Source organism: Myotis yumanensis, unplaced genomic scaffold, assembly GCF_028538775.1.
Source record: "Myotis yumanensis isolate MYYU_CA2020_CCGP unplaced genomic scaffold, mMyoYum1.0.hap1 SCAF_1, whole genome shotgun sequence".
NCBI lineage: Eukaryota > Metazoa > Chordata > Mammalia > Chiroptera > Vespertilionidae > Myotis > Myotis yumanensis.
This window is the reverse complement of record NW_027223752.1, coordinates 172,492,697-172,518,015: the sequence shown is the minus strand read 5'-3', so window position 1 is coordinate 172,518,015 and position 25,319 is coordinate 172,492,697. Positions and strand designations below refer to the sequence as shown.

The 25,319-nt window shown below is 41.3% G+C and overlaps 1 protein-coding gene across 1 annotated transcript in view; it reads left to right on the top strand.

Annotated features, from left to right (window-relative positions):
• LOC138993135 (alcohol dehydrogenase E chain-like) overlaps nt 1-8,763 on the top strand; it is a 36,306-nt gene extending 27,543 nt beyond the window's left edge. Inside the window, exons 7-10 of the mRNA XM_070392249.1 lie at nt 2,056-2,316; nt 5,976-6,111; nt 6,957-7,095; nt 8,666-8,763. Coding sequence (XP_070248350.1) covers nt 2,056-2,316; nt 5,976-6,111; nt 6,957-7,095; nt 8,666-8,690 — 561 coding nt within the window. The 3' untranslated portion in view covers nt 8,691-8,763. The remainder of the gene's footprint in view (nt 1-2,055; nt 2,317-5,975; nt 6,112-6,956; nt 7,096-8,665) is intronic.
• Nucleotides 8,764-25,319: the final 16,556 nt, after the last annotated feature.

The window sequence follows — 25,319 nt, the reverse complement described above, 5'->3', positions numbered from 1 at the left end:
AGGTGCGGAGCGAAGACTGAAGGCTACGGCCAAGTGAAGAGTGAAGACTCGCCCTAACTGGTTTGGCTCAGTGGATAGAGCGTTGGCCTGCAGACTCAAGGGTCCCAGGTTCGATTCCGGTAAAGGGCATGTACCTTGGTTGCGGGCACATCCCCAGTAGGGAGTGTGCAGGAGGCAGCTGGTCGATGTTTCTCTCTCATCAATGTTTCTAACTCTCTATCCCTCTCCCTTCCTCTCTGTAAAAAATCAATAAAATATATTTAAAAAAGAAAGAGTGAAGACTGAAGACTGAAGACTGAAGAGGCTTGGCTTCTCCGCTAAGGCTGCAGTGGAGAAACAAAGCCTCACTGTGGCTGCAGCGGAGAAGCCAAGCGGCCATGGAGCTGGAGGCTTAGGTTGCCCCCAGCAATGGAGGAAGGGAGAGAAAAACACGCAGGCACAGCCAGGAACCTGAGAGATCAACACACACGGGGCGCCTGCTCCAAGCCTCCATGGTGTGGCTGGGGGCAGGCCCCCAGTGGACACACACACACACACACACACACACGGGGTGCCTGCTCCAAACCTCCGACATGGCTGGGGGCAGGCCACCTGTGGACACACACACACACACACACACACAGGGCGCCTGCTCCGAACCTCTGCTGCCAGACTGTGGCTTAGGCCACTGAGGGCTCCTGGACTGTGAGAGGGGCCAGGCTGGGCTGACGGACCCCCAACCCCCAGTGCATGAATTTAGTGCACCGGGCCTCTAGGAATATATAGTTACCTGCATTTTAAAACCACAGTCACAAGCCTCACATTTTTTTAAGTAAAGTAAAAAGTGATGTTGTACTCCAGAGGATGCATGATTACTTGGGACAGAAGGAATATTTTACCCATACTGAAGGCTGACTCCTATAGCTGACTAGGTGTATTAAACAGTCCCTAGCCAATTTCAACAACTGAGAGCACATGTTTTTCAAATTTCTGTGACTCTAGCACTAAGTCCCTTGCCTTGTCTGTTTGAGCAGGTGGTCTAACTGAGCCTGCACACAGAGCAGAAGGCAAGGGCACTCATGAAAAGGAATCTCATACATTATTAAAATGTAGGCCAACTTTTATTGCATTATTGTTCATTAGTGTATTTTAAAAAGCAAAGATAAAGACCCACTAAGATCACATTGGTCTCAAGCTGTTTAAAGTTTCCAGTTCCATTTCCCCTGTTGTTAGGTTTGACTTGAAGCTGAGAATAACTCTTCTCTGCCTTACAGCTAATTTCTGTTCTCATTGTACTAGTCATGAGTTCTAAAGCTTAGGAAACATGGAGTTAATCGCTGCACGTTTGATTAGATTATTTTTGGTCTCATGGATTAACCTTTCCCACTTACTTTATTTCCAAAAATTGCTTCTGTGTATGTACAATTTACTGAAGCCTGTCAATGGATTTCAGCCCCTAGATAAGTGATGGCGAACCTTTTGAGCTCGGCGAGTCAGCATTTTGAAAAACCCTAACTTAACTCTGGTGCCGTGTCACATATAGAAATTTTTTGATATTTGCAACCATAGTAAAACAAAGGCTTATATTTTTGATATTTATTTTATATATTTAAATGCCATTTAACAAAGAAAAATCAACCAAAAAAATGAGTTCGCGTGTCACCTCTGACATGCGTGTCATAGGTTCGCCATCACGGCCCTAGATTCTCTTCAAGATGGGAGTCATTGGCATTTAGAGCTGAGAGATCATTCAACCCACTGGCTTCCAGCCTGGGCTTTCTTTCCATTGGAATCACCTGAGAACCAGGCCCCACCTGCACAGGTTCTGATGTAATTGGCTATGGGCTGTGACCTGGCCATTGAGAGGTTTTAAAGCTCCCCAGGGGGGTCTAATGTCTGGCAAAGTTCAGAACCACAGATTTAAACTCCTCAATTTAAATACGAAACAACTGAAGCCAAAACAGGTTTTGACAGCAAGTTGGACATAGTAGTCTGAATAGTCCTGATAATGGGTAAGACAGGACACTTTATACAACAATCATTACCTAATCCATTTTTGCATTTTCTGAAACACAGGTGACCCCAGGCTCCACCTGTGCGGTGTTTGGCCTTGGAGGAGTCGGCCTGTCGGTTGTCATGGGCTGTAAAGCGGCTGGAGCAGCCAGGATCATTGGGGTGGACATCAACAAAGACAAATATGCGAAGGCAAAGCAACTGGGCGCCACCGAGTGCATCAGCCCAGAGGACTTCAAGAAACCCATCCACGAGGTGCTGAAGGAAATGAGCGGTGGAGGTGTGGATTTTTCATTTGAAGTCGTTGGTCGGCTTGACACCATGGTATGTATGTGCCATGGAATGCCATGAAATGCGTGTTTCTGCATTCTGGAGAGTGATTTTAGGCAGCAGAATATGAATATTATATGTACAGAATATTTTTCAAACTATGAGTAGTGATGTTTCATCTCCTATTTAATGCCTGGATTATTTATTATTATAAGAAATGTTTTATTCCATCAGTTATGCCATCCTAGTTCAAGTAATATTTCCCTTTTAGAGTATTAGGCCATTTAAAATTTACTTTGTTAACTTTTAGTTATAATATTCAAATTAAGTAAACATAAATAATACTAATGCTGTTCTCAAATTGAAAAATCTTATTTTTCAATTTCTCCTCACATTTTTAAACAAAATGGTTTAATAATTTTTGTTTTAATGACTTCTGATTTTTTTCATAAATCACAATTTGCTCAAAAGAAATAGCAATTTAAGACAAGTATCATTTTATTAACATAAAACAGGCCCCATTCACCACAGCATACAGCCCAGTGCCTGGCACACATATTAAGCGCCAAATCTATGTGTTAGACTGAATACTTTTAAAAGTCAACAGATTTTTTCACCAAAAAGTATAAGAAATACATATCTATGGATTACATGAGACAATGCATATAAAATACTTAGCACAGTGCCACTTGTCCAGTGGAAAGCTCTTACTAAATATTATCTGGTGCTACTGATAGGAAGTAATGTTTTCAGTGATGCAGTGCTTCCATCATCTCTACAACATACATAACATTACTGTCAAATAATTACAAACATGGTCAATTACCATGAGGAAGCCATCTCCAGCTAAATTCCTTCCAATTCCTCATGTGGGATTGGATTGTTACTTTATCTGAAGATACCAAATGTCTGGTAACCACATGTCCCACGGTCATCTGGTTTTCCAGATGTCATACTCCAAAACCAAAGGATTAATCTTATCTAGTAAAGAGGGAATATGCAAATTGACTATCACGCTGTAAAGGTCAAGATGGCTACACCTGCAGCAGAGGCAGGGATTCTGTTACACAAGATGGCTGCACCCACAGCGGAGGCCAAGTTCCCGTAATGAGCCTTAAGGAGCAATCAGCAGGGACCTGAATGCTGTGTTCCCAACCTGGTGGGGCTTGACAGGGCGCCTCAGGCCATGCCCCCGACCTTGGCGCCAGGCCGGGGGACCTTAGGCCTCCCCCTCAATCCACTTCCCCCACCAACAGGGCTTGACAGGGAACCTCAAGGTGTGCCCCCTGCCCTGGCCTGGGCCAGGGGATCTCAGGCAGTGTCCCCTGCCCTGGCACCGGGCTGGGGGACCTGTGGGCATGTCCCCTGCCCAGCAGGGCTTGACAGGGACCTCAAGGTGTGCCCCCTGGCCTGGGCCAGAGGACCTCAAGGTGCACCCCCCAGCCCAGGGGAACTCAGGCCGTGCCCCCCCACCCAGACGCCAGGACAGGTGACCTGATTTCGAGCCTCCCCACCCCCACTGGGTGGGGCTTGATGGGGGTGGGGCCAGCCGGGTCTGGATCTAGCCCAATGGGGGTGGGGCTGGCCAGGTCTGGGTCTCGTGCAATTTTGAGGTGCACGCGGGTGGGTGAGGACTTGAGTCTGGGTCCCACGGCATGCCCCAGACTCTGACAGGAGGAAGATTTTCATATACATTTTACTAATTTTCTTTCATCTCTGACACTTCTATTATAGAGAAAGGGCAAATAGCAATATTAAAATATTTCCTCTAATTAATTCCCTTTTAATGTGCACGAATTTTGTGCACCAGGTCACTGGTCAGTATATATAGCTGGGAGATCCTGAAAAAGTGTCCTACTACAACATGTTTAAAGCCCTGACTGGAAGAGGAAGGCTTTCTTTTGGAGTTTCAGAATTATAGGTATAGTTTAAAGTAAAATCAATGCACTGTATACATTTTTGGGAGGTAAGAGCCCATTTAATACATGTTCATTTCAGTCCAGCAGGTATATTACAAAGTGCTCACCATGATTAATCATCAGGGCAGTGCAAATCAAAATTACAGAGACAATACCTCACCACTCCTGTTAGGATGGCTGTTATCAAAGGGTCAAGAAATGGTATTGGCAGGGGTGTGGAGACAAGGCAACCCTTGTGCACTGTTAGTGGAAATGTAAAGTGGTTCAACATTTTGAAAAGCAGTATAAAGGGTCCTTAGAAAATTAAAAATAAAACTATGGTATGATCTAGTAACCCCACTTCTAGGTATATATCCGAAGAAAATGAAATCACTACCTTGAATAGATTTCTGCACCCCTATGTTTACTGCAGCGTTATTCACAATAACCAAAATGTGAAAACAACCTAAGTGTCTGTCAACTGATGAGTGAATAAAGAAATTGTGGCCGAAACCGGTTTGGCTCAGTGGATAGAGCCTTGGCTTGTGGACTGAAGGGTCCCAGGTTCGATTCCAGTCAAGGGCATGTACCTGGGTTGCGGGCACATCCCCAGTGGGGGATGTGCAGGAGGCATCTGATCGGTATTTCTCTCTCATCGATGTTTCTGGCTCTCTATCTCTCTCCCTTCCTCTCTGTAAGAAATCAATAAAATATATTAAAAAAAAATTTAGAAATTGTGATATGTATATGGTGGCATATTATTCAGCCTTAAAAAGAGGAAAATCCTGCCATTTGCAACAACATAAGTAATGCTGGGGACATTACGCTAAGTAAAATAAGCCACACACAGGCAGACAAATACTTTATGATCTCCTTTATATGTGGAATAAAGTTGAAGTCTTAGAACCACTGAGTACAATGGTGGTTGCCAGGGCTGGGGTTGAGGTAGGAAATGAGGAAATGTTGGTAAAGGGTACAAATGAGAGTTATAAGATGAGTAAAGTCTGAGGCTCTAATGTACAATATAGTGATTATGGTCAATAATATTATATTCTGTTCTTCAAGTTTGCAATGGGAATAGATCTTAAGTGTTCTTACTATAAAAAAGAAAATGGTAACCATGTGAGGTAACGTCAACTTGATTGTACTAGTCATTTCATGTTGCATATGTATAGTAAATCATCATATTTACACGCTACAGATCATGTTGTATAGCCTACATTTATACAATTTTTATTTGACAATTATACCTCAACAAAGCTGGAAAAAATACAGAAAAATTGTCCATATTAGAAAAGGAGAGTACTGTAGGGGACCATTAAAAAGGGAGACCATAAAGTGGACAAAAGACAAATTGTGATGATATAATTGATCTTATATCTTATTCACCATCAGAACACCTGATTTAAAGTACTGAGTTCAAAATACTATTTAATATGCAAATGAAAATGAGTTAACCAACTCATAGATTGCCTGACAATTGGGTGATGACAAAACATTACTTGTATTTGAGGAATCGGGCTTTAAATAGATATATTTGTAATAACATTTGCCTCTTCATTACATTATTAAGGAAGAATTAAGTGTACACAAATTCATTCACCCATTGTCTCATTCAAAAAGTGTTTTCTGGACATTTCCTAAAACCACAGCACTATTCTGGGCATAATGGGATCGAAGAAGCCAAAGATATATAGTCTCTTCCCTCCACATGTTTGCAATGTAGCAAAATCAAAATTACATGATACCATGTACCATGAATGAGGACTATCAGAAAGTCCACTTCACTGATGCCAGATATTAATTTTATTCCAGCTGGCTGCCTTGGAAAGCTGTCAAGAGGCATATGGCGTAAGCGTCATTGTGGGAGTACCTCCTGATTCCAAGAATCTCTCTCTGAACCCCATGCTGCTATTGGGTGGACGTACCTGGACAGGAGCAATTTTTGGTGGTATGTATTTAGGCTTGAGGGCTGAGTTCTTTTTTTTTTTAAATTTTTTATTGTTGAAAGTATTACATGTCGCCTTTTTCCCCCATTGACTTCTCCCCGCCTTCTCCTGACACCTAGCACATGCACTCACCCCCCCCCCCCCCACTGTCTATGTCCATTGGCTATGCTTACATGCATGCATACAAGTCCTTTGGTTGACCTCTTACCCCTGCCCACCGCCACCCTCCTTTGCCTTCTAATTGGGCTGAATTCTTATTAATCTCAGGATTTCTCCCCTTCATCAAGTGACAAAGCCAGGTTTTAAAAAGCAAAATGTTTGAAATAAATTAATAGGCTCCAATACATCTACAGGCTCCAAATCAACTAGATGTAGAACTAATACACACATTCCCAAGACAGGCTTTTCTGGTGTCCCCATAATCTAGGGTCTTTCAGTACCACTTCTCTTTATACATGTGACTGCACAAGGCATGAAATATACCTAGGAGGACACAGGAAGTCCATAGCAATAATTCATGGTTACTCTCATTGCCCAAATCTAGACAGCTGCACATTTTGCTCCTTGCCTTTGGGAATAACCATGCATACAATAATTTCTCTGTGAGAGAGCTAATAACTAAGGACCCTAGCTTAGCTCGTCAGATTTTTTAAAGTAACAACAACAACAAAAAGTCTAACCACTGCAAGAGGATATTGGAGCACTCGGTCTCTCACTGACCTCAGTAATAGTAGTCTTCGTACAAGTAAGTAGCAGTAGAACTTCCACTTGAATTCTACTCAGAAAGTCTCCTCTCCAGTTCTCTTACCCCTGGCTGCCCCTAACAATGATGTCATGTTCTTTTCAGGCTTTAAGAGTAAAGATTCCGTCCCCAAACTTGTGACTGACTTTATGGCTAAGAAGTATTCATTCGACCCATTAATAACCCATGTTTTACCTTTTGAGAAAATAAATGAAGCATTTGACCTGCTTCGTTCTGGAAAGAGGTAGTTTTTAAGTTTCCTTTTATGGTGGGGGTTTGATTAATAGAGAAAAGAGGTGAAAGTATGAGAAAAACATTGGAGTGCCTTGGTTTTAGATGACTAGTTCAGTCTTTGCATGCAGAACATTTAAGATCATATTGTGAGAAGCTAGGAACAGTTGTTTTGCATTTCCAGTTCTGCTGAAATGAAATTACATATGTTGGTTACAGTGAATCTAAATGATCAAAGCCACTCATCCTATATAATAAAAGGGTGACATGCAAATCGACCAAACAGTGGAACTACCAGAACAGCTGTGCCCCCTCGCCCCAGCCACCCACACCAGTACACAATTTTGTGCACCAGGCCTCTAGTCTTTATATACAAAATTACACTCACCCTTGCTAAGAAAAAGAATCAGAGTCCTGCTGTCATAAGCATAACCTGGAGTCACTGAAGCCTCTGTCTGGCCAGTTAAAAAGGTTGACATTAATGGCTGTAAATGTAAGTTACATATAGGAGTAGGTGGAGCTACATTGGGATTGTTTTAATATAATGTAACCTTTAATATAAATGTTATTTTAAATATTAATGTGATATAATATTTAATATAATTTTTAAAGGCATGAAGACCTTTTCTAAAGTATTTATTCATCAGAAGATGATTCTGAGAAAGAACATGAGTTGTAGTGTAAATGTTATATGTCTGATCTTCCCAAGAATGGAGTCTCTCTAAGTACAAATCAGCTTTATCTCCTTATGCACCACTTTATCAGAGCTCTATTAAATCTTCATCGTTTACTGTTACATCATTGCTTCCTTCAGGCAAGATACCCGTCATCTTATAATTTGTGCAATTTTTTATTGGGGTTTAAATCCCAGCAATTTGCACTAGATGTGTGACCTAGAGCAAGTTACAAATCTCTCTAAGCCTCAGCATTTTTTAAAAATATATTTTATTGATTTTTTACAGAGAGGAAGGGAGAGGAACAGAGAGTCAGAAACATGGATGAAAGAGAAACATTGATCAGCTGCCTCCTGCACATTCCCCACTGGGGATGTGCCCACAACCACGGTACATGCCCTTGACCGGAATCGAACTTGGGACCTCTCAGTTCACAGTCCGACGCTCTATCCACTGAGCAAAACCGGCCAGAGCAGCCTCAGTATTTTTAATCTTTAATCTTTAAAGTCTGCCTCATAGCATTGTTGAATTTAAGTGATAAAATACACAAGGAACATCTATGGAGTATGTGACAAATAGCAAAAACTCATTACCCATTATTGTTTTCAGTTAACTATTATGCCAAGCATGTAGGCTCTAAAAATGTTTTGTGAGAATCCTAATGCATAATAAAGCCTAAATGAAAGCCATGTTTAGGTTTGAATTTAAGGTTGGAGAAAACACAAGACCAAACCCGGAAAAGGTGAACTATCTTTGACTTGAATGCATAGGGGTAGCAATGGAGTGGCAGGAAACACAGACACCTGTTCACTGAGACACATCAAAGGTAAGAGTCCAAGGGTGGACTCTTACATGGAAGAGTGTGAACTACATAAATATTAAAATAATATCTTTAATTTTGTGTTTCAGTATCCGCACCGTCCTGACATTTTGAGGCCATACAAATGATGTGAAGTCATTTTTCAGGCAAATATTTAAACACAAAGTGAAAGTTAGATGAGCCATCAGCGGAGTAATTGAATCCAATAAACATTTCTTCTTAATCACTCCACTCACGTTGCATGGTGTCGTCTTTCCCATTAAGGAAAAGGATTTCTTTGACTTCTTGCACGTTTTGTACCGTTGCCACCCTTAGCCACTGAAGCCCAGTGGGAGAGGTCCTCATTTTACTTGTCCCCAGCATACACTTGATGGGCTCTTGTGCTCGAAGTCTTCTACTTCTGCCTCTACTTCCACTGCCTGTATTTTCCTTTCTATGAAATGTACCAAAGCCCAAAGGTAAAAACTGCTGGGTAAAGCGTACATTCAGACTTTCAGGTGAATATGGACCAGGATGTCTAAATGCAGGAACTTTCTTAGGGAAATGTGGCACACACATTTTATATGATACAGGGGAGTGTATTTATTGATTTTATACTCTTTGCTCTTAATATATAACAGTTCTTTAAAATAAAAGCAATTTCGTGCTACTTGTGGTAAATGTGAGGTTCAGATATTAAATGTGAAAACTGAGCTATTCCTAGAAACTTATTTTAAAAATCTGGATTTTTACTCATGAAAGTGCTTCATTGGTTAAAACATTTTACTTGTTATAATTAACTGAAAAAGAGTCATAGGTAATCAAAAATATGGTGGGTTAAAGTATATGGTTGAAGCAGGTGTGGACACAGCATGTAGAATGGTAACTAAGAAATGGCACAAACATCAAAAGCAATATGTTTTCTAAATGTGTGCATATATACAGATGTACAATTTTGCTACAATTATTTTCTATCTAGAACTTTTCTATTAACTACCATGTCTTAAATCATGCCTATAACCCTGGAATTAGTTTAATGTTTTTAAATATGTGGAAGCCTGTAGTACGTTTGTTAATGCTGTCCCACCATCAGGGGAAGGTTTGCATTTAGGCTTAATCTCTAAATGTGTAATGGAAAGCTTATTCCCATAAGGAGTTTTAGTTTTCTCCAAAAGTGTATTTGTTTCCATGTCTATAATTGTTTGGTGTTGTGGAAAGGACTCCAGACTAGGACAAGAGATCCCCCACTTCTCTGTGACCTCCTGTAACTTACTCAACTTCTCTGAGCCCATTTCACCCTTTATTTTTAAAAATTATTCTACTGACCCATTACAGCTCAGAAAGCTTAGATGAGATGATGCCAGTTAGAGAGATTTCTCAACTGTGAAGTGCCATAAAGATGTAGGGGATAGTACAATTGTTTTGTAAGAGGCTGAAGGAGATATTGAGGGTCCAGGCAGCTTCAGAATGTCCCCTTGGGTCCATGCGGCTGAGTGCTCCAATGACTTCATATTGGTGCTGATGATGTGAGACCCAGAGGAAAAGATGATGGTTCTAAATACCCACATCACAATAGTGAGCATAATGTTCTGCTGGTGGTAGAAACGCCTACATCCAGCTTCATCTCCCCTACCACCCAGGTTGTGGGGAGCGAGTGGAGAGCAGGATATAGGTAGGCATGTCAGTGGCACAGTCCTCCTCTATGGGGTGTGTGGAGAGGTTGAGGGTGGGTGCTTTTTGTGCACTGGCTCTCTGTATACATTGACGTTGGTGGGGAAGGAGACAGCTGAACTCAACATATAAAAATGGGACTCCAGCCCTAACCGGTTTGGCTCAGTGGATAGAGCGTCGGCCTGTGCATTCAAGGGTCCCGGGTTTGACTCCAGTCAGGGGCATTTACCTTGGTTGCGGGCACTTACCTAGTGGGGAATGTGTAGGAGGCAGCTGAATTGATGTTTCTCTCTCATCGATGTTTCTGGCTCTCTGTCCCTCTCCCTTCCTCTCTGTAGAAAATCAATAAAATATATTTTTTTAAAAATGGGACTCTAGATTGTTGGTATCCTGATAAGCCTGGAAGGGGCACATGGACCCAGAGTCCTGCTGGCCTGTAGCAATGAAAATTCTGACTCTAGAATCAAGAATTTCCAATTTTCCCTGGCCTGTGTGGCTCAGTTAGTTGCGAATTGGCCTGTGCACCAACAGGTTTCTGGTTTGATTCCTGGTCAGGGCACATGCCCAGGTTTCGGCACCGATCCCCAGTAAGGGACATGCAATAAGCGGCCAATTGAAATTTCTTTTTCATTGATTTTTCTCTTTCCCTCTCCTTTCCTCTCTCTAATATCAATAAAAATATTTTTTAAAAGAATTTCCATGTTTATCTTTTCAAAGAACCAGCTTTTGGTTTGGTTGATCTTTTGTATTGTTTTTTTTTTGTCTCTATATTGTTTATCTTCCCTCTGATCTTTATTATTTTCTTCCTTCTGCTTATGCTGCTTTTCTTGTTCCTCTCTTTCTAACTCTTTGAGTTGTAGGGTTAGATAATTTATTGCCATTGTACTTGTTTTTTGGAGATAGGCCAGTAGAGCTATGAACTTCCCTCTCAAGACCACTTTCACTGTGTCTCATAGATGTTGGATGGTTGTGTTTTCATTGTCATTTGTTGCCATGATGCTTTTTATTTCTTCTTTGATCTCTTTAGTAACCCAATCATTGTTTAGTAGCATACTATTTAGCTTCCAGGTGTTTGATTTTTTTTATTGTTTTTTTTTCTAGATGCTGCTTTGCTTTGGTATTTTTTCCTACCTTGTCTTCTAGCTCACTGATGTGGTCCTCTGCTTCTTCTAGTCTACTGTTGATGCTTTCTATTGAGTTCTTTATTGCAGTCATGTCATTTTTCACTTCTTCTTGGTTCTTCTTCATTTCCTCTTGGTTCTTACACATGTTGAATTTGTCCTCCATTCTTTTCGGTGACCTTATGACCATTGCTCTGAATTCTTTCTCTGACATATTGCTTGCCTCCATTTTGTTTACTTCCTTTTCTGGTGATTTCTTCTTTTCTTTTGTATGTGGGCTATTTCTTTGTCTCCCCATGATCGCTCCTCTCTGGATGTATGGTTATGTAGCTCTCTCTCTCCTGCATTGACTGAAAGGCACAACATACAACAGAACAAGACACAACGTAGAGGGCACCAAACACTATTACCCCAAATAAAGGTGACCACCAGAAAAAAGAGAGTTAGGGGATAGAAAAGTGTGCAAAAATGAGAAGAGGAAAAAAATGTAAAAGAGGAAAGAAAGAGAAGAAAAAAGGAGGGAAAGTATATGTATATTGGGAGAAAATTCAATAAAACAGCAACTAATCCAAAAACTGCAAACAACAAACACCCAGAGATGAATGCAAACTACAAACAATAACTAATCCAAAATTTGTAAACTACAACCCCCCAAACAATAAACAGCCAGATGAATCTGAGGAAGCAGAGCTTATTTCCAGAAGACAAGGTCAAGGAAATAAATGGGAAAATAGCCACAATCCAGTATAGACGAGGTGGGTAGAGAATGAGTGTATAAGAAGAAAAGTAAAAAACTAAATACAAAAAAGAAAAAAATATATATATCCTATATAAGAAAGAGGTAATATGCAAATTTACCATCACTCCAACATACAAGATGGCTGCCCCCATGTGGACAGAAGATGGCTGCCACAAGATGGCCAGCAGGGGATGGAAGTTGGGGGGACCAGGCCTGCAGGGGAGGGCAGTTGAGGGTAACCAGGCCAGCAGGGAAGGACAGTTAGGGGTGACCAGGCTGGCAGGGGAGGGCAGTTAGGGGTGACAAGGCCAGCAGGGGAGGACAGTTAGGCTTAATTGGGCTGACAGGGGAGGGCAGTTAGGATAAATCGGGCTGGCAGGGGAGCAGTTATGCATCGATCAGGATGGCAGGGGAGTGGTTAGGGAGTGATCAGACTGGCAGGCAGAAGTGGTTAGGGGCAATCAGGCAGGCGAGTGGTTGGGAGCCAACAGTCCTGGATTGTAGAGGATGTCCCAACTGCCCATTTAGGACCGATCCCAATGGGATCAGTCCTAAATGGGCAGTCAGACATGCCTCAAGGGGTCCCAGATTGGAGAGGGTGCAGGCTGGGCTGAGGGACACCCCCCCCCATGCATGAATTTCGTGCACCTGGCTTCTAATTATATATATATAAAAGTATATATACAAAAGAAAATTGATATATATATAAATTTATTGATATATAGAGGCTGGTGCATGAATTCGTGCACAGATGGGGTCACTCTGGGTGGCCTGTGAGGACTGGGTCCCTGCTCATGACCCCAGCCTTGCAGCCCCAGCTTGCATCCCCAGCCTCGCAGCCCCGCAGTCCTGCCTGGCACCCTGACTTGGCCTGGTGCCACCCCCACATCTGCTCCACAATCCCGCTTGCAAGGCGATCAATTGGAGCCCCTCCCACTCCCCCTGCCTGGATCCCTCAATGACTGGGAGCCAAAAGGCACCCCCCCCGCCCCCCGCTGCCGCTGCTGGTTGCCATCTGTGTGGCGATTGGCCCCCACTTGTACCTGCCTTGGCCTGGCATTGCCACTCACCTGCTCCACACCATTCTGCTGTAGTCCTGCTCTTGTTGGGGCCCATCGGGGCTGGCAGAACCTCTGCCACCCGCTGCCAGTGCCATGTCACCGATGTCCACCATGTTCTGCGCTGCCCCCTGGTGGTCAGTGCACATCATAGCAAGTGGTCAAACTCCCAGTGGAATGACTGCCCAAAGGGACAATTTGCATATTAGGCTTTTATTATATAGGATATATATGTGTGTATATATATATATATATGTATGTGTATATATATATATATATATATATATATATATATATATAATATCTACACTAATAAAAGACAAACATGCAAATTGACTGTACCTTCGCTATGCCTTAAACCACTCCCACCAGCAAATCAGAGTGACTATATGCAAATTAACACAACAAAGATGGCGTCTGGCAGCCATGGAGCTGGAGCAAGAAGGAGGCTTGGTTGCCCCAGTGATGGAGGAAGACAAGCTTCCTGCCTGCCGGGGCCGGCTCTGAGTTCCACTCAAGGCAACAAAGTTTCAATTATAGAAGATAAATAAACCCCAGATACCTGCTTTCAGCCGGCCGTGGCCATGGAGCTGGAGTGTGCAGGAGGCTTGGGTTGCCCCTGGTGATGGAGGAAGCCAAGCTTCCCGCCCGCCCTGGCTGGCTCTGAGCTCCACTAAAGGCTACAAAGTTTCAATTATAGAAGGTAAATAAATCCCAGAATTAAAAAAAAGAAAAAAAGGAGAGGCTGGGAGCTTCCATCACTGGGGGGCTTGGCCAACCTGAAAATGGCCCTCAGCCCCTCACCCAGGCTGGCCAGGCACCCCAGTGGGGTCCCCCACCCTGAAGGGGGTGTGACCAGCCTGCAAACACCCGTAAGCCCCTCACCCAGGCTGGCCAGGTGCCCCAGTGGGGACCCCCACCCTGAAGGGAGTGTGACCAGCCTGCAAATACCCATTAGCCCCTCACCCAGGCTGGCCAGGCACCCCAGCAGGACCCCCACCCTGACCTGGGACATCCTTCAGGGCAAACCAGCCGGCCCTCACCCATGCACCAGGGCTCTATCCAAATAATAAAAGGATAATATGCAAACTGACCCTAACAGCAGAATGACTGGTCACTATGACACACACTGACCACCAGGGAGCAGATGCTCAATGCAGGAGCTGTCCCCTGGTGGTCAGTGCACTCCCACAGGGGGATCTTTGCTCAGCCACAAGCCAGGCTGATGGCTGCCTGCACAGCGGTAGTGGCGGGAGCCTCTCCTGCCTCCTCAGTAGCACTAAGGATGTCTGACAGCAGCTTCAGTCTGCTCCCTGCTGGCAAGTGGACATCCCCCGTGGGCTGCCGGGCTGCCAAAGGGATGTCTGATTGCCAGCTTGGGCCCGATTCCAAGGGAGCGAGCCTAAGCCAGCAGGTGGACATCCTCCGAGGGGTCCCAGGCTGCAAGAGGGCATAGGCCGGGCTGAGGGACCCCTCCGAGTGCACAAATTTTTGTGCACCGAGCCTCTAGTGTATATATATATAAATATATATATAAAACTTTTCTCCTTTTTTAATCTATCTATGTATTCATTTACTATTGGAAAGGGAGAATAGAGAGTAGAGAGGCCTGAGTTTGTGATTGGAATTAGTTAAGCTATTAGTAGAAGAGAATAAGCGAGGAGAGGAAAAACAGAAGTAAAAAAAGAAAACAAAACAAAAGGAGGGAGGAGAAAATGGCAGCGGTATAGACGGACATGTCCGTGCCTTGTCCCAGAGCAGATAGGGTGAGCAGCTTAACCGAGTAACATATAGCCCGAATAGGCAGAGGAAATTTAGCTGGGAGACAGTTTTCAGCTTGGAAAGGCAGAGGACTCCCGGAGAAAGAGGACTGTTGGAGACTGCAGCTGAAAACTCTCCCGGAAAGGCTGCCTCAGCTGCGGAGTCCATGCCATCTTGAGTGGCTGTTTTCGGAAGCATATACATCCAGAGATCCTGCAACTGCGGCATCCAGGAATTGGCTACTGACTCAGAAACACTGGATCTAAAGCAGCGCAAACATGTGGACTCAGAGGAGCCCTGCTCCTCCTCACAGAAAGGTCAGATTTTGCCTTGATAAAGCTGCGGTTTGCAATTCAGATTGGAGAGAGGAATGCACGCAGGGGTAGTCTGCACCCCATGAGGTCCACAGCCTTTGGGGCTAGCGTAAGGGTCTCACAGGGCTGCCGCCAGAAGGGAATGCTAAAAATAAGCCCATAGCTGGACTGGGTGCAAAAAGGCAGCCTCGGATTTTGCCAGTGTACTGGCTGCTTAGTGCCAGGGGGAGAGGACCTGTGGAAGAGACTGTGCACAGAGCTGGACAGTGGAGGGTTGCGAGAGCTCACGCATCTCCTCAGTCCCTTTTTTTTCTCTCTCTCCCTTAAATCTTTGCATTTGATTATTAAACCCAATACATAGGATCGCCCAATTGGGGTCACTCACAGAGACTGCAGGGAAAAGTTGTTTTTGTGGAACCTGGGAATCAGAGCTGGGAATAACAATCAAAGAAACAGCTCTGTGGCAGAAACAGCTCTCCCAAACTACTGGCTAGAGAGGACTTATAGCCTCGGAGGTCAATCCAGAAACACTGCCACCCAGAGGCTGAACCACAAACTGACTCATCTGTAAACACAAATAAAGGCAGTCTGGGAAACAAATACGGCCTGCTTTAAAATCAGGACTGTGGTTTACAACACGGAGGAACAGTGTATCACAGGGTACCTCAACACTCTCCTGAATACCTGACAGGACTAAGGTGTGTAAAACAGAAGAGTAGAGGAACTGAAGGAACTTCACTACTGTGCATTTTTATTTTATTTTTTTCACCTTTTACTTAAGAAACTAATTTTTTTCTTCTTTCATCACCTGATTTTACCTTTTTAATTACTACATTTTTATTTTTAACGAGTATTATTACTACTACCATTTTATCTTTTTTTAAAGTGTCATTATATTTTCTCTTTATCTTATTTTGGGATTAGTGTTCTAAATTCTATTTTCATCTTTCCTTTAGCATCATTTTACTTTACGTCAACTTTACCTTTACACCAAAATGCTCCTCCTCACTTTTCCCTCTTTGAAGTCCTGTTTCTTTAACCTTTCCTGCTTTAGATTTTCCCTATTCCTTCTTTTTACCCCCTGTTAAAATTTCACCCTACTTATATATCTAATTCCCATCCCCTGCTCTAAATCCATATACACCTCTCTGTTCTCTTTCCTCACTATCCAAATTTTTTTTCTCTCTGTCATTTGATTATTGTTTATTTGACTGTTGAGTATATTGGGGTGGTTTTTTTTTATGCTTGTTTGTGAGATTGTTTTGCTTCTTCTTTCTATTTTTATGTTTGTTTTTGTTTTTCTTTTCCAGTTATTTATTTATTTATTTATTTATCTATTTATTTATTTTTGCTCCTGTTTTCCCTCACCTCACTTGATATCAATTGTTGTTTGTAGTTTGCATTCTGTTGCTGGAATTTGTTGGGTTAGTGACTGTTCTATTGGAGTTTTCTCCACATATACATAGTTTTTTCCCCTCTTCTATTTCATTATCTTTCTTTTCTTTTCTTACTTTTTTTTCCTTTTCCCAATTTCATTTTCGCACTCCTTTTTTTTTTCTTCTCTTTTTTCTTTTTCTCCTCTTTCTTCCTTATCCCCTAATTCTCTTTGATCTGGTGGTCACCAATATTTGGGGTTATTAGTATCGTGAATAAATTTGTGTTCAGTGCCTTGTGCTTTGTGCGTGGTTGTGTTGTATTTTGTGCCTTTAAATCAACACAGCAGAGAGAGAACTATATAACCAAACACCTGGAAAAGAGAGATCATGGGGAGACAAAGAACTAGCCCGCACATGAAAGGAAAACAGGCATCACCAGAAAAGGAAGTAAACAAAAGGGAGGCAATGGAGGCAAGTAACCTATCAGAGAAAGAATTCAGAGAAATGGTCATAAGGTGGATGAAAAGAATGGAAGACAAATTCAACAATATGTGTAAGAACCAAGAGGAAATGAAGAAAAACCAAGAAGAAATGAAAAATGACATCACTGCTATAAAGAACTCAATAGAAAGCATCAACAGTAGACTAGAAGAAGCAGAGGGCCGCATCAGTGAGCTAGAAGACAAGGTCGGAAAAAATACCCAAGCAGAGTAGCTTCTAGAAAAAAAAAATTAAAAAGCAGGAGCAGAGCCTAAGAGAACTCTGGGACAACACGAAACAAAACAACATCCGAATAATAGGGGTGCCAGAGGGAGAGGAAACTGAGCAAGGAATAGAAAACCTGTTTGAAAAAATAATGACAGAAAACTTCCCTGATATAGGGAAGAAAAAGCTCACACAAATCCAAGAAGCTAACAGAGTCCCAAACAAAATGAACTCCAAAAGACCGACGCCAAGGCACATTATAATTAAATTGGCAGACACCAATGACAAAGCAAGAATCTTAAAAGCAACCAGAGAGAGAGACAGAAAGTTACCTACAAAGGATCCCCCATTAGGCTAGCAACTGATTTCTCAACAGAAACCCATAAGGCAAGAAGGAATGGAATGAAATATACAAAGTCATGCAAAGGAAGGGTCTGAATCCAAGAATACTGTACCCAGCAAGGCTATCAATCAAAATTGAGGGTCAAATCAGGAGCTTCATGGACAAAAAAGGACTACAAGAATTTATTACCACCAAACCAGCAATGCAAGAAATGCTAAAGGGTCTGCTGTAAAAAGAAAAAATAGGAAACGAAGAAGGAACACAGGGGTAAAGAATAAAAATGGCGACAAACAAGTATCTATCAATAATAACTTTAAATGTAAAGGATTAAATGCCCCAATCAAAAGACATAGGGTAACTGAGTGGATAAGAAAACATGACCCATATATCTGCTGTCCACAGGAAACCCACCTCAGAAAAAAAGACGCACACAGACTGATGGTGAAGGGATGGAAAAAGGTTTTTCAGGCGAATGGAAGTGGAGAAAAAGCCAGGGTAGCAATACTTACATCTGACAAATTAGATCTCAAAGTGAAGGACATAAAAAGAGATAAGGAAGGCCACTTGATATTACTAAAGGGAGCAATCCAACAAGAAGAAATAACTCTGGTAAACATATACACACCCAATATAAGAGCACCCAAATACATAAGAAAACTTCTGGAGGGGATCAAGGAAGAGATTGACAGCAATACAATCATAGTAGGGGACTTTAACACTCCATTATCACCATTGGACAAATCCTCTAAACAAAAAACCAGCAAAGAAACATCAATCCTAAATGACACACTAGATAAGATGGAATTAATTGACATCTTCACAACATTTCACCCCAAAGCCACAGAATATACATTCTTCTCAAGTGCACATGGGTCATATTCAAAGACAGACCATATATTGGGTCACAGGCAAAGTCTCTTCAAATTCAAGAAAATTGAAATCATATCAAGCATCTTCTCAGATCATAATGGCATAAAACTGGAAATCAACTACAATAAAAACAATCCAAAAAAATCAAACACATGGAGACTAAATAGCATGCTATTAAACAGTGAATGGGTTATCAGAGAGATCAAAGAAGAAATTAAAAACATCATGGTAAAAAACGACAATGAAAACACAATCCAAAACTTATGGAATACAGCAAAAGCAGTCTTGAGAGGGAAGTTCATAGCTCTACAAGCCTACAGCAACAAACAAGAAACAATGAGAATAAATTACCTAACCCTACAACTCAAAGAATTAGAAAGAGAGCAACAACAAAAGCCCAGTGTAAGCAGAAGGAAGAAATAATAAAGATAAGAGCGGAGATAAACGACATAGAGACCAAAAAAAAAATACAAAAGATCAAGAAAACCAAGAGCTGGTTCTTTGAAAGGATAAACAAGATTGATGAACCTCTAGCCAGGCTCACCAAGAAACAAAGAGAGAGGACCCGAATAAACAAATTCAGAAGGAGGAGAAATAACAACAGACCCCACAGAAATACAAAGGATTGTTAAAAAATACTATGAACAACTCTACTCCAACACACTAGACAATCTGGAGGAAATGGACATATTCCTAGAAAAATACAACCTTCCAAAACCTAATCAGGAAGAATCTAAAAATCTCAATAGACCAATAACTATGGAAGAAATTGAAGCAGTAATCAAAAAGCTCCCAGCAAACAAAAGCCTGGGGTCAGATGGCTTCACAGGGGAGTTTTACCAAACATTCAAGGAAGAACTAAAGCCTATCCTCCTCAGACAACTACAAAAAATTCAAGAGGCAAGAACACTTCCAAGCTCATTCTATGAAGCCCGCATCATCCTAATACCAAAACCAGACAAAGACATTACAATGAAAGAGAATTACAGACCAATATTCCTAATGAACATAGATGCCAAAATCCTCAACAAAATCCTAGCAAATCGGATCCAGCAGCATATCAGAAAGATCATACACCATGACCAAGTAGGATTTATTCCAGGGATGCAAAGATGGTACAATATACGCAAATCAATAAATGTGATACATCACATAAACAAATTGAGAGATAAAAACCACATAGTCATATTAATTGATGCATAAAAAGCATTTGACAAAATTCAACACCCTTTCTTCATAAAAACTCTCAGCAAGGTAGGAATAGAAGGATCATACCTCAACATAATAAAAGCCATATATGACAAACCCACAGCCAACCTCATAATCAATGGGAATAAACTAAAACCATTTCCCCTAAAAACAGGAACAAGACAGGGATGCCCCCTCTCACCACTCCTGTAACATAGTACTGGAAGTACTAGCTGTTGCGATAAGACAAGAAGAAGAATAAAAGGCATCAAAATTGGAAAAGAAGTAAAACTCTCCTTATTTGCAGATGACATGATATTATACATAAAAAACCTTTAAGACTCCATCAAAAAAATTTTAGACTTAATAAATGAATTCGGCAATGTAGCAGGATACAAAATTAATGCCAAGAAATCCATGGCATTTCTTTACACCAATAGTGAACTTACAGAATGTGAAACTAAAAAAGCATTCCCATTTACCATCACACCAAAAAAATTAAGATACCTAAGAATAAACTTAACGAAGGAGGTAAAATACTTATATGCGAAAAACTATAGGACACTGAAAAAAGAGATAGAGGAAGACATAAACAGATGGAAGAATATACTGTGTTCATGGATTGGTAGAATCAACATCATCAAAATGTTTGTATTAACCACAGCAATCTATAGATTCAATGCAATCCCCATTAAATTACCAATGGCATATTTCACAGATCTAGAACGAACGTTCCAAAAATACATCTGGAATAAAAAAAGACCTCGAATAGCTGCAGCAATCCTGAGAAAGAAGAACAAAGTAGGTGGAATCTCAATACCAGATATCAAGCTGTATTACAAAGCCACTCTTCTCAAAACTGCCTGGTACTGGCACAAGAACAGACTTATAGATCAATGGAATAGAATAGAGAACCCAGAAATCCACCCAAACCACTATGCCTAATTAATATTCAACAAAGGAGGCAAGAGCATACAATGGAGTCAAGACAATCTGTTCAATAAATGGTGTTGGTAATATTGGACAGATACATGCAAAAACATGAAACTAGACTACCAACTCACACCATACACAAAAATAAACTCAAAATGAATAAAAGACTTAAACATAAGACAGGAATCCATAACATTCTAGAGGAATACTAGAGGAATCCACAGGCAGTGAAATCGCAAACGTATGCTGAAGGAATCTCTTCTCTGATAATGCTCCTAGGCCAATGGAAACTAAAGAGAAAAACAAATGGGACTACATCAAAATATAAAGCTTTTGCACAGCAAAGGTAACCATCAACAAAACAACAAGAAGGCCCACTGCATGGGAGATCATATTTGCCAACAATATCACCGATAATGGTTTAATCTCCAACATTTACAGGGAACTCATGCAACTAACAATAGGAAGATAAACAATCCAATCAAAATATGGGCAATGGACCTAGATAGACAATTTTTGAAAGAGGACATACAGAAGGCCAAAAGACATATGAAAACATGCTCAAAGTCACTAATTATACAAGAGATGCAAATCAAAACAACAATGCGGTATCATCTCACACCTTCCAGAATGGCTATCATCAACAAATCAACAAACAACAAGTGTTGGAGAGGATGTGGAGAAAAAGGAACCCTTCTGCACTGCTTGTGGGAATGCAGACTCGTGCAGCCACTGTGGAAAACAGTATGGAGTTTCCTCAAAAAACTAAAAATGGAACTCCCATTTGACCCAGTGATACCACTTTCAGGAATATATCTGAAGAAACCAGAAACACCCATCAGAAAGTATATATGTGTGGGAAACTGATAAAGGGTTAAACCTTGGACTCACCTGTTGGCAAAGTCACAAACAAGTCCCAGCTTAGAGGGCACAGTCCTCTTAGAATAATTAGGCTTGACCTTATAACACTCCCCAGATCTTATCTGGGAAGCTAATCGGCTGAGGGAAGTGCAGGAAGTGGAACTATGGTCAAAACAAGTGAAACTCACAAGAACTGTGTAACTATGGTGACAACTGCCCTGTTTACCTCTGACTATAAAAGGTTGGTAAGGCCTGAGCACTGCAGGAAGTCCTTTCTCCTGAGTTGGACTTACTCACCTGGCCCCCAATATTCCCAAATTATCTCGTGTCTTTTATTTTTCATTTGTGTGTGGCTCTTTTTCCGGATACTGAACCCTGAACCACGGGGGACGTGGAGGGAAACATTTACAATATATATGCACCCCTATGTTCATAGCAGCACAATTCACCATAGCTAAGATTTGGAAACAGCCGAAGTGCCCATCAGCAGATGAGTGGATTAAAAAACTGTGGTACATCTACACAATGGAATACTATGCTGCTGTAAAAAAGAAGGAACTCTTGCCATTTGCAACAGCATGGATGGAACTGGAGAGCATTATGATAAGTGAAATTAGCCAGTCAGAGAAAGATAAATACCACATGATCTCACTCATTTGTGGAATATAGAGAACTACATAGACTGATGAACAGGGACAGATCCAAAGACAGAGAAACAGCGATCAGACTATCAATCCCCAGAGGGAAAGTAGGGGAGGGTGGGTGTAAGGGGAAGAGATCAACCAAAGGACTTGTATGCATGTATATAAGCCAAACCAATGGACATGGACAACAGGGGGATGAGAACATGATTGGGGGGGGGGAGGTTTTGGGTTAATGGGGGGATGAGGACACATTTGTAATACCTTAACCAATAAAGAAATTTTTTAAAAAAGGAAAACAAAACAAAAAGAACAAAAACAAACAAGCTATAAAAATCAAACTAATCAACAATCAATGAAGAAGACAGATAGAAAGAAAAAGGCAAGAAAAGGAAGAAAAAGAAAATTTGGATAGTGAAGAAATAGAAGAGAAAAGTGTGTATGGACTTGGAGCAGGGGAGCAGAAATTAGATATATGAGTAAGATCAATTTTTAACAGGAAATAAGAGAAAGGATAGAGAAAAATTAAAGCAAGACAGGGTAAGAGAAACAGAACAAAAGGGGAAAGTGAGGAAGAGAGCATTGACATAAAGGAAAAATTGAGATAGAGTAAAATAATGCTAAAGGAAAAATAAAAGTGGAATGTAGAACCCTAATCCCAGAGTAAAATAAAAAAAATAAAACTTAAAAAGGTAAAATAATAGTAGTAATAATAATAATTAAAAATAAGAAAATAATAAAAAAGGTAAAATCAAGTGAGAAAGAAAAGTTTATTTCCTCAAGTAAAAGATAAAAAATAAAAATGTGAAGTAGTGAAAGTCATTCCCTTCCTCTGTTGTTCTGCTTGGCAGGTCTGTTTTCTGTCAGGTAGACAGCACAGTATTGAAGTTCCCTGTGCTCCACCGCTCCTCTGTGTCATAAGCCACAACTCTGTTTTCAAGCAGTCGGAAGCTTTGTTTCTCAGCCTGCCTTTAGTTGTATTTACACAAGAGTCAATTTCTGATACAACCCCTGGGTAGCAGTGTTTCTGTATTAATATCCGGTGCTAAAAGGCCCCTCCCCTACCCAGTGTTTAGATTGCTTTCTCTGCAGCACTCAATACCGGGTTGGGGGGATACTCTTTCCACTCTGAACCCCAGGTTCCACAAAAACAGCTTTCCCCTACAGTCTCAGTGAGTGTTTTTTAATTGGAAGATCCTATGTGCTGGACTTAGCAATCAAAAGCAAGGATTTAAAAAGAAAAAGGAGAAGAAGAAAAAAAAAACACCACAGGACACGAGCAGATTCTCGTCTTTTTCCGCTGGCACTCTGTAGCCGGTATACTGGTAAAACTTCAGGCTGCCTTTCTGGGCCCAGCTCTGCTGTGGGTTAATTGCTATATTCCCTTTCTGCCAGCAACCCTGTGGACCCCCTTCCACATTTGAGGACTACACTGACCCCAGCAGCAGCAGATTTTGTGGGGCAGTCTTCCTCTGAGATTTTAGTTCCCGCTGAGCGCATTTCACGTGCGTTTTGCGTGCATTTCTCCCTCCAGCCTGGATCCCAGATCTCACCTCTCCCTAGGTAATATCTGACCTATGTTTAATTCGCTAATTCCGGGTGGATATTAATGGATTCAGCTGTTCCTTCTCTCTGCTCTGTGAGAAGGCACAGGGCTCATCCACGTATTCACGCTGCTTTGTCTCCTTCTGGACAGACTATCTAGGTGCCCACGGTGAGAGAGGCTGGAATCTTGGTGTTCCTGGGTTCGCAGCTGAGGAAGCTCATCCTGGGGGTTGTGGTTGTAGGATCCTGGGAGGTATCCGAAGTCCCTGGTTGAAGGAAAGGCTGGGCTTCAGATCACCACCACTCTCCCTTCAAGATGGCATGGTCTCTATGGCAGAGCCGGCTGCTCCAGGAGAGATTTCAATAGAGGCTGCCCGACCAGGGGAGCCAGTCCGGCAGTCCCCAACAATTCCTTGGAATTAGCTGTCCCCCACTCACAAATCAGACACCCTGCACATCCATGCACTCTCCTTTCATTATTTCACTCACACACTACCTTGCAGCTTGCTGTCCCCTCAGCAGCCATCTTGGATCTCTCTCATTTTTTAATTGGATGGTTTGTCTTTCTTTTGTTAAGTTGTATGAGTTCCTTATATATTTTGGATATTAGCCTTTTATCACATGTACCATTGCCAAATATATTCTCTCAGACAGTGGGCTTCTTTTCTGTTTTGTTGATGGTTGTTTTGTGTGTGTGTGTGTGTGTGTGTGTGTGTGTGCTTCTGTGCAAAAGCTTTTTATTTAATGTAGTCTCATTTGTTTATTTTCTCCTTAATTTCCTTAGCCTTAGGAGATGTATCTGTAAATATATGGCCAGGAGAGATGTCTGAGATTTTGCTGCCCATGATTTCTTTTAGGATTTTTATGGTTTCACTACTTACATGTTAGTTTTTTTTTGATCCATTTTTAGTTTATTCTTGTGTATGGTGTAAGTTGGTGGTCTAGTTTCATTTTTTTTTGCATGCATCTGTCCAGTTTTTCCAACACCATTTATTGAAGAGACTCTCTTGACTCTATTGCATGCTCTTGCCTCCTTTGTTAAATATTAATTGAGTGTAATGGCTTAGGTAGATTTTTAAGTTCTCTATTCTGTTCCATTGATCCATATGCCTGTTCCTGTGCCAGTACCAGGTTGTTTTGATCATGGCGGCTTTGTAGTATACTTGAAATCTGATATTGTGATTCCTCCAACTTTGTTTTTCTTTCTCAAAATTGCTGCAGCTATTGGTTTTTTTTTTTAATTCCTTATAAATTTTGGACTATTTGTACTAGCTCTGTGAAATATGCCATTGGTATTTTAATAAGGATTACATTAAATCTTTAGATTGCCTGGGGTAATATGGACATTTTAATGATGCTGATTCTACCAATCCATGAACACGGTATATTCTTCCACTTATTTATATCTTCTATCTCTTTTTTTCAACGTCCTATGGTTTTCTGTTTTGCCTCCTTGGTTAAGTTTATTTATAAGTATCTTAATTTTTTGTTGCAATGGTAATTGGGATTGTTTGTTTAGTTTATTTTTCTGAGAATTTATTATTGGTGTATAAAAAAGCCATTGATTTTTGGGTGTTGATTTTGTATCCTGCTACATTGCCGAATTCATTTATTAAATCTAGTAGTTTTTTGGTGGAG